Below are 10528 nucleotides of genomic sequence, written 5' to 3' on the forward strand. Positions count from 1 at the left end.
CAAACAAAAAACTCTTTAAATCAGAAGGAGTCACAGGAGTCAGGTAAGCATGCTTCATTCGAATGTTGTGTAATGATAGAGTAGCTGGGCCAATGATGGAAAACCCAAACCATGACAGCTCTTCTTTTCAGTTGTTTAAAAAGGGGGTTTATTCAGTGACAATAATATACTTTAGAATTTACACACACTGAGATGAAAGAAAAATTCTTAGTGTTTTCAGATCTCTGGTGGGTTTTTTGTTTATTTTTGTTTTTTCATCTTTTGTTTTTTTTTTTTAATCCAGAGATATCATATTTTTATTCCTAGGAAATCTCCACAATGTCAAAGTTATGAGTATTTTAAGCATGTGTCTAGTAATCTTCATGCTACTGTTTGATTAGTTTAAAATGTGTGTCTAAAGAATAAAATGCATGGAGTTTAATCATTCTTACAAAGAACTACCTCCTATAGGAATATTCAAACAATGAAATCATAATTTAAAATTCACATCTTGCCCTAAGATGACAGCTCATCATGCAATAGCGTGTGTATGCTGCCCACTTAAGGACTTACTTGAAAAGTGTTATACTTTAGGAGTTCCTTCAAAGGATAGGCACAAAGTATACTATATGTGTGGATTATATGAATTTTATTCATACTTTAAAAAAAGACAAATTAACTTTTAAATGCCTTAGGCATCCGTACCATACAAATTGTGTAAATGTTATTATAAAGGGGGGGCTTCTGATGTTAAAGAATGACTTCCGGATGTAAGCTCTGTGAGCCAGGAGTACAGCTCAGTTGACACGCACGGTGCTCTGAATATCATCCCTAATTCCACATACACCAGATCTGGGTGTATGACTGTAACCCTAGAAACTAGGCAGAGGCAAGAGGATCAGAAGTTCAGGTCATCACTGGCTACTTAGTGAGTTCAAGGTCAGCCTGGGCTACATGGGACATCCAAACTCTCTGAAGTTTTAAGTGTTCACTTGCTTTGGAAAGGTATCTTCTGATTGTATGTAAGTTTGGGGACTGGACCTTGGGCATCTGAGTCATGTCCTTTTATGTCTATGAGCTATATATCAGTGTGACTTTGAATATATTATGCAAGCTCCTGTCCTGCAGGGTCCCCACTGTAGGATGAGGAAAGTCAAGGTCATTAACTTGAATGGCCGATATGTTGCTCACATGTCCAGCTTCAGCTGATGGAAATCTCCATGGCACATAGAGTGTTTGCATTGGGTTCTTAGACTCTTGAGTCTGCCTTTTAATTATGATGCCTGATCCCATGTTGTTGTAGCTCTTAGCCGACTATGGAGGTCTGTCTTCTTGGTAGGTGTAGGTTACAGGTGTGGGGTTGACTAACCCTGACTTGATCCCACTGCCCCTATGGCATCTTAATATTTAACTCTCATTATTCATGTAGGACTCTTTCCATTGTCAGACCTTATTTACTTATTTATTTATTTTGAGCTTCTCTCCCATTAATTAATTTATTCTTACTTATTCATGTTACATCCCAATCACTGCCCCCCAGCCCTGGTCTCCTCATCACACAGTTCCTCCAGCTATTTCCCCCTTCTCTTCTCCTCTGAGAGGCTCTACCCAGCAGCTGACTGAAATAGACGTAGAGACCCACAGCCAAACAGTGGATGGAGCTTGGGGAGTCCTATGGAAGAGTTGCGAGAAGAATTGAGTGCCCGGAAGGGGATAGGAACTCTACAGGAAGACCAACAGAGTCAACTGACCTGAACCCTTGGAGGCTCCCAGAGATTGAACCACCAACCAAAGAGCATACGTGGGCTGGACCTAGCCCCTCCATTCCCATCATGTGTAGCAGATGTGCCACTTGGTCTTCATGTGGGTCCCCCAACAGTTGTTGTAGGGCTGTTTCTAAAGCTGTTACCTGTCTGTGGACTCAGTTCCCCTAACTGGGCTGCCTTTGTCTGGCCTCAGTGGGAGAGGATGAGCCTAGTCCTGCAGAGACTTGATGTCCCATGTCAGATCTTGAGATCGCTTCTTCCTTTGAAAGTAGATTAGGTGGCTAGTGTTCCTAGGGGTGATTCCAGGGTTCAGGGAGATGATGGCATTGTACTGCGGGGTATTTGGGAGGATAAATGGGGCTTCCTGAGCACTGACAGGAGCCTAGGGTCATTCATTGTATGATAGCACTCTCACCAGCCCTAAGTGTTAGCATAAGCTCTTACCATTCCTTGTAGACATCAGTCCAGTCTTATATATATTGGTCCTTGGCTTTGATGGCTCTGATCTCCCAGCTAAAAGACATTTCTTCTCTGTGACCCCTCAATCTCTTCATGCAGGGATTCTTCCCAGTGCCCCCCACACACGCCTGCTCCTGTAGGGCTCTAAGGAGTGCCTAAGTATTTTAGTCTCTCACGCCAAAGAAAGCAAGGAATGTATGTTGCGCATAGCTCTACTAATAAACCACAATCTGCTGGCCTTTGTAACTTTCTGTGTATACTGACACATGCTGAAAAGAGGCAAGCATGAGTAAGGAGAAAAGGTTGTTTTGCTTTTCCCCATGATCTTTTGTACCTTCACACTGAGGTACGGGTACACCGAGGGGACCTGTCTTGTCTCTCAGTGCCACCAAATCTATCACTTGTCCTATGACCAACGGAGCTTCTTGGCTCTCTTAGGTACCGGTCTCTAACGGCTTCTTACGGAGAAGCTAAGAGGCAGCGTTTCCTCAGTGAGCTGGCCCAGCTGGAGGAGAATGTGCACCTGGCGCGGTCACAGGCTCGGGACAAGCTGGACAAGTACTTCCTGGAGCAGGCGGTAGGAGGACCTGCAAGCTTCTCGGGGTGGAGAGAAGGACAGTGTGTCTGCATGCAGATGGTCTGACGCTTCACAAAGAGTGGGCTGCTCCTGCCACACCCACGCTGACCACCCTCCCTCCTCCCTGTAGGTGGAAGACAATCTGGCTTGGGAGAGACACTCCTCTGAAGACCGGATGAGCAGGGCCCCTGAGATCCTGGTGAGGTTAAGGTCCCACACCATCTGGGAGCGGATGTCTGTGAGGCTCTGTTTCACGGTACAAGGTTTCCCCACGCCTGTGGTGCAATGGTGAGTGACAGCATTCAGGGATGCTTCCCTTCAGGAACTATATGCATGCTTTTGAGCCTGTCATATAGACCTGTGCAAATCCATGTGGGAAAAGTGCCTGTCTAGTTAATGCTCTGCCATTCTAAGTTTAGGGACATTGACCGATCTTTCAGAACATTTTTGTTGGAGAGTTTTGCTCCCTGACTAGACATTTATGTTGTCTTGGCCATTGTCTATGCACTGTCTTCCTTGCTGACTTTGTGCACAGAGCCCTTGTATCTTCTTTGAAAGATACACGGAGGGTTCCTGTAGGGAAGCTGTAAATCTTGATGAATTACATCTTGGAGCTCCATGGCCCCTTCTTGTTCCTTGGCTGTTGAAATGAGGAAATCCTGTTTGTATCCCATGTCCTGGCTCTCTCACAGGAGTCTTATAACCTTGTAGCTCAGCCCATCCATGGTAGAAGGAGGCAAGGAAGGAGACTGAGGCTTGTCCAGCTGCAGTACAGTCTGGGTGGCTAAGTTCTACTGTATAGGTTGGGGCCTTGGAACTTCCAAAACTAAGGAATCATGTACTCTGTGATATTTTCCTCATAGGCTCCAACTACAATGTAACCTGTTGGACCAGGCTGGGACCTGGCTAACATCGGCTACGTTTCTTTTTAAATGGAACAATAACTTTTTCTTCATTTTTTAAAAAAAGATTTATTTTACTTATATGAGTACACTGTAGCTGTCTTCAGACACATCAGTAGAAGGCATTGGATCTCATTATAGATGTTTGTGAGCCACCATGTGGTTACTGGGTATTGAACTCAGGCCCTCTGGAAGAGCAGTCAATGCTCTTAACCACTGAGCTATTTCTCCAGCCTGAATGATAACTTCTGAATTCACAAGATTTGTGGGTTCAAGTAGATATGTCTGCTTGAATGATACAACTCCTGCCTCTTGTAGAAGGCTAGACCCAGAGCACTTTGCATTTGTGGATGAGGGAAAGGGGAGCAGATGTTTCTCAGAGCCCAAAGGAGGCTGGGACACACTGCAAAAACATATCTCTGCCTATATACCAAAATGAGTGCTTCCCTCTACCAGGTACAAAGACGGCAGTCTGATCTGCCAGGCAGGGGAGCCAGGCAAGTACCGGATCGAGAGCAGATATGGAGTGCACACTCTGGAGATCAACAGGTGAGGATACACGGTCAGTGTGTGCTGGGGTCACATCCTATAACCATGTACAAACTTAAAGCAGAAGCCAGCGGGGAGAGGTGGTAAATCCCTGATCCCTATTCTCAGGAGGCCAAGGCAGAGAAGTCGGGATGTCTGGGCCAGCTTGATTATCAGGGGTGATTGGAAGAGTCACATGATGGCATACCCATGCTACTCTCAGACACACAGACACAGACAGACAGACAGACTCATTCTTCCTGCATCCTTGCCTAGATGTTTGCTTAGAGTGAAGAGCCTTCTTCTCTGTCACTAAAATATTTTATGGATTGGGTTTTGTAGAAGAAGAAATGATTCTGACATTTGTTCCCAGTGGCAAGGTAGACTCATTCTATGATGGCTACAGTGGCGAAATATGTTCAGTCCCTAGCAGAGCTGGAGCAGGACACCTGGAAGAGGGTGCGGACCACAGATAGAAAGCCAAAGCAGGACGCTTCTGGGGGAGGGGTTGTAGTTGAGCACTCCCAGCAGGATATCTATCTATCTATCTATCTATCTATCTATCTATCTATCTATCTATCTATCTATCTATCTATCTATTCAATTTATATCCCAGTTGCAGACCCCATCTCCTTTCCTCCCAGTCCTACCCTCACAACCCCCTCCCCCATTACTGACTTCTAAGAGAATGAGAATTCCCCCCTTGGGCACCACTCCATCCTGGGATGTCAAGTCGCAGCAGGAGGCTGGGGTGACCAGCCATTCCCTGATGGAGATGGATGAGGGGCTCCATTAGGAAGGAAGAAGGGATCATGTGACCGGGCTGTGCGAGGTCTTGCTCCCAACAGGAGCCAGCTTTGACTGGAAGACTTCTGTCAGCCCTGAGCCCTCAGCTGAGGTGGAGTTTCTCTTTCTGCTCCTCAGCTTTTCTTCCTCTTCCTCTCTGCCTCCTTGTCACTCCTGCTTCTCTGTGGGGCAGATAGCCCCTTCCCTGAGTTCATTCTGGCAGACCGAGGACAGCATAGAGCTGTCCTGAGCCCTGCAGGACTGTGGGACCCTCCCCTTCCTGCGTGAGTGCCCCGCCTCCACAGCTGTCTAGTCTCTAAGCTGGAAGCCCTGCCCGGTGATAAGCGCGCAGACTCCTAGCCTCACAGCTGGTTGGTTTCTCCCGTCGTCCATTGAGAGCCAACTGAGTGCCAGGTGCTGCTCTAGGTGATGTGGTATGTAGGTGGCCACCAGAACTGGACTTGCTCTCTGGTGTCCAGAAGGCATCCTGCATTGAGCGTAGGCGAATAACAGGCAGTGAGGGGAGAACTGGGTCATGGAAAATGGGAACTGGGGACAGCTTTCCTGGGAAGAGTTTCCAAGGTGAAAGGATAGTGGGTGGGAACTGGGTGTCTGAGTGAAGAGTCTCCGACAGTCTCTTGAAGTGCACAGGTGCTAGGGCTGAAAGGGGAAGGAGAAGTGGAGACTAGAAATAGGTTTGTAGACCAGGGAACCTGCAGAACAGGGAGGATACTAGCTTTGCTGAAGCTAAACGGGGTCTGGGGTCTTAGAAGCTGAGGCGAGCAGACAGCATCCCCGCTGATTTGCACTGGGAGGACCTCACGGTGACCAGTGTCAAGCTCACGCTGAAATTCAAGAATAAGGAACCAGATGTGGAGTAGGGAATGAGAGGGATTCTGAAGACTCTGCGGGTAGTCATGTGACCCTGGTGAACGCATATAGCTCCGGAAGAAGCCAATCGGGTGGGCAGTCTCCAGAGCACAGGCGCTCTGTGGACAGTAGCTCTTCCCTTGACATCCAAGGATCAGTGGATGTCAGTAAGCCAGTGCCAGTTTTCTCAGGGACAACACTGATGAAAGAGTGTCTGATCCCTGGGGTAGGTGCGCTGTGACCCGCAGGTCTGGGTAGGTTGGATTTGAATGAACATGAAAATTGTCACACCCTGACCCAGTGTTGGCTGTATTCGAACTTTACATCCAGAATAACATTGGCTTTAAACAGTGAAGAAACACCTAGAATAAACTAAGCTAATTGGCCCTGAAAGGCCTCGATGGAAAGACCTAGAAACCCAGGGCTCTTGACTGGAGAAGACCAGATCTCTTCCTTTCCCTCTTCTCTCTCCTGATACCTTCTTAGCAGATCAAGAGAATTTCATATTCTTCAGGAAAAGAGCACTGGGAAACCCCACGAACGAACGATAGCTCAGCTCAGCTGTTCATTCCAGAGTGCTGAGCTACAAGTCATCCGATCCGGGGTGTGTCTGCGGTGCGGAATGCCTCGCCCTTCTCTCTAGCTGGCTGTGGAATGAGCTTTTCCCTGCATTCTGAGGTGACATTTACTCCTATGAATACCCTCTGGCTCCGGCAGCTGAATTCTGAAGACACTTAAAAGCAATCTGGCTCCTTAGTAGTATTTGAACTTTAACTTGCAGTCTGCTCCATGGTACAAATACTCACACACTTTTATCTGACCACCCATAAAGAGAACCTCTTCTCCCCTCCTCCCATACCCGTCAAGATTTTTTTTTTATGTTGTTGTTCTCTTCTTCTGAGGGGCATTTAGAACAGTCTGTCTCGTTTCTTGTTAGTGACTTGGCTATCATCTACTCTTCGCTGAATGCTTTCATGACTAAACTTGTCTTATGCTCCTTTCTGACTTTGGTGTGTGAGGTCTGAAGAGTTAAACCCCGAATCCGATTTCTACTTGCCATCTTCCACCAATGAGGAGATCACTTATGGTGCTGTCTGTCCATCTTTAGAGAAGAGAAAATTGCATGAGTTTTCACAGGAAGTCCTGTTGAGATATTTTTTTGCACTGAGACTCTGGGAGGCAGAGGTGTCCCTGAGGAAGTAAAAATCAAGACCAAAAGAAAAAAAAAATCCTTCTATTCTGGGAAGCCATCCCAACAGAAAGTAAGACCTCTCAAGTTCTCTCAGCATGAAGCAAAGGCTAGATTTAGAATCTGGGTTTGCTGAACACTCCCTGCGAGGCCCTGAGGAGCAGAAGGGATGGAAGGTCTACCTGGGACATGCTGAGGACAGGGTCAGAGTTCCCTGCCTCCAAGTTAGCCTTCAGTGAAATCAGTTTGATGCAGTTCCCAGAACCACTCGGATGTCCTCCCTGTTTCCCACTCTGTCCCTGCCCTAGGTACACTGTTTCCTACAATCCTACCACACACAGAGGCAGAAAGAATATTCCAGCACTCACTTCCACACATGTATGGGTACTCACTTACTATGTATATGCAAACCACTGTTTCAATGCTTTGTATAGTACAAAACACCCAGGAGGACAATGAACAAGACAAAGCAAGATCCTAGAAGTTCTAACCTGTACCCTACCCACCCAGCAGTCTCCTGGATACGTCCAATTCTATTGAACAAGTGTCATAAATCAAGGGGTCTCATCTTTTGTCAGGTCATGGGTTTCCTTACTGATGGAAAGGAAGCTGTGGTCGGTGCCTCCTGAGCTGGCTCTCCTAAGCACAGGAGTGCAACGTGACTCGGCTGCAGAGGAAGAAGCGCTTCTTCCATCAGACCTTCTCCTAACTCCTGCCATTGTGCCTGAGCTCCGAGCTAGAAGTGCTAATGGGTGAACTGAGGAGCTAATCAGTGCTAATGCCTGAGGTGGCGTTGTCCCATCTTCACGTCTCAGTCAGCCCAGGGCAAGCTGAGAGTTGAGGAGAGGCCTCCTGTGACCACTCCAACCATTCGTTCCTGTCACCAGTGATCCACTCCGAGACAAGCTTTGTCTCTTCTGTGCCATTTCAGTTCCTCCTCACTCAACAACGCCTCTGAGGGTTCGGAAGCCCCTGATGTTTGGAGGAATTCTGGGGAAGAAGGGAAGCTTGTGCAGGAGCGCAGGGCTTGAGCCAGTGAACCTTAAGTGATGGCGATAAGCTTGCATTCATTTATAAAACTACAAGACTTTTTCAAATACATTGTCTTAATCATCATACTCATCCTTATGAAGCATTTTAGGAATTTAAGATATAGATACTTTTTTGGAGGGAGGGATAACATTAAGAAATGACTGTAAGCTGATTCCAGGCAGTGCAGGGAACCAAGCAAGGTACCATGGCTACAGTGTCACAGCCTCTGCAACCATGTTTCTGTGCGTATTCAGATTAACCAATATTGAGAATGACCCTGACTTGCCGAGATGAGCAGAAGTTTTTACCTTGAACTCAAAGGACATCACTCAATTAAACAGAGCAGGTCGAGCATTTTCCAAGGCCTAGGCACAGACAAATGATGTTCTATATAAATCATACACTATAGAGTTCTCAACACTGCCCTTAGCTATACAAACAGGACATGATATGGCCGAGTGCAGGCATTTACTATGGGTTTAGAAGTAGATGAAATTTGCAGAGTCACAGAGGAAACTAGGTTTGGAAACCATCATATTAACATAAAGGCTCTTGACTGAACTAGAGATGTTGCGATCTATGCAGTTGACTGGACACTCAGGTACTGTCTGTGTCCACACGCCTCTGAGGACTCTCCATGGCCCAGGTGTTAATCCTCTTTTTAGCTCTGAGAACTGGGTGATCTGCAGGGCCAAGGGCAGTCTTTTTTCCTCTGGGCTCCTCCTGGAAGTCCTGCCCAGGCTTCCCCATGAACTCTGCTCTCTGTTGGGTGGTTGCTGTGGGTGTCCTGTTCCTACTTCCAAACTTTGTCTGTGCCACCTTGCAACCCCTGTTGGGCTCTGCTGGGCACTGCAGGAGACTGCCTCTTTCCATCAGCTTTGCAGGACCCCCAGCCATGCTTGTGGTCCCCAAGCTGTCATTTCCCCCATTGGCTGTGTTATTGCTAGTGGAGGTGAGTGTCAGTGAAGCAAGCGTCCATATTGTGGAACTTTCTGTTGTACACTATTCTTTGGCACTGATGGAGGGCTGTCTACAGAATTTCAAGCTGCATATCTGATTGGTTCCTCAGGCCAGCGAGGCACTGGGCTGATCGGTGGCAGCTGGCACTCACTCCTTCCCAGGTGAACGGAACACTATGTGCTGGTGTGAGTGTCCAGATGGACAGGGTTGGGTTGACCTCTGTGAGCAGTGGCATTTACAGGGGGCCAGATGTCAAGTCTGACACAGCAAAAGTGGGTTGAAGCTCCCGAGAGAAAAGAAAGGAATTGGCAGACAGCATAAGTTTCTGAAAATTCTCTCTCCCCTTTCCTAGAGATAGTAAATTCTTGGTCAAAGAACATATCAACAGCTCTAAATGCTACATCGAAGAGAGTAAGATGACCATGAGCAGGGTTTTCTTTGTCCCTGGGAATACTGGCTCAGTTCACTTTAAAGTGAGACTTGGGTAAAGTTTTCCTTTCTCAAAAGTATACTTGTGCTATTTTTTCCTAAGATTAAGGGCTCTCCCAGTGCCTCCCTACTCTCCCCCTGCTCCCCACCACTTTGGAGGGAAACAGTAGTAGGACTGTGACTTTTGGAGCCATGTGGATCTTGTTTTCCAATCTCTCCAAGTGCCAAATTCTAGGATCTGCAACAATGCTATATAATATGACTGTGGCCGAGAGTTGTGGTACTGGGACTCTGGCTCAGTCAATAGACGGCTTGCTCTGCAAGGGTCAAGACCCGAGTTTGATTTCCAGAATCTACATGAAGGTTGGGTGTATGCTCGTAATCCCAGTGCTGGCAAGGGGAAGGCACGTGGAAACGTGGGCCTTTCATTCTATCCAGCCTACTTTAGTCCTAAGCTCTAGGTCAATGAGAAACTGTGTCTCAAAAATCAAAGTGGGTAGCTCAAGGATCCATTCCAGAGGATGACCTCTGGCTTTTGTATGCATGCACACACATGTATCTATAGGTACATACAGATGTGCACATGTATGCACACACAGAAGAGAAAATGAGAGCAAGACACCTCCTACACACACACACACACACACACACACACACACACACACACACACACACACACACACACACACACACACACACACACACACACACACCCCTAACAGAGCCCGGCATACATCAGAACACATGAAGCTGCCTGCTTGTTTTGTCAGATGAACCAGAGAAGTAGAAGGAGTATCAGTTCACAAGCATAGAAGTGACCTCACTTCTAGAAGATGGAAATGGGAGATGGGAACTTTGCACCCTGAGAGTTCAGGCCCTTGCCATTTTAAGATCACGGTCTTTGCTGGGCACTGGTGGCGCATGCCTTTAATCCCAGTACTGGGGAGGCAGAGGCAGGCAAATCTCTGAGTTTGAGGCCAGCCTGGTCTACAGAGTGAGTCCAGGACATCCAGGGCTACACAGAGAAACCCTGTCTTGAAACCTACCCCCC

General features: G+C 47.1%; 1 protein-coding gene across 4 annotated transcripts in view; it reads left to right on the forward strand.

Annotated features, from left to right (window-relative positions):
* Myom2 (myomesin 2) overlaps nt 1-10528 on the forward strand; it is an 86883-nt gene that overhangs the window by 23082 nt on the left and 53273 nt on the right. For all 4 annotated transcript variants that reach the window (XM_031339192.1, XM_031339189.1, XM_031339190.1 and 1 more), the window contains exons 4-6: nt 2643-2781; nt 2912-3069; nt 4140-4232. In XM_031339192.1, coding sequence (XP_031195052.1) covers nt 2643-2781; nt 2912-3069; nt 4140-4232 — 390 coding nt within the window. The remainder of the gene's footprint in view (nt 1-2642; nt 2782-2911; nt 3070-4139; nt 4233-10528) is intronic.

This window comes from Mastomys coucha, unplaced genomic scaffold, assembly GCF_008632895.1.
Source record: "Mastomys coucha isolate ucsf_1 unplaced genomic scaffold, UCSF_Mcou_1 pScaffold22, whole genome shotgun sequence".
In the NCBI taxonomy this organism is placed as follows: Eukaryota; Metazoa; Chordata; class Mammalia; order Rodentia; family Muridae; genus Mastomys; species Mastomys coucha.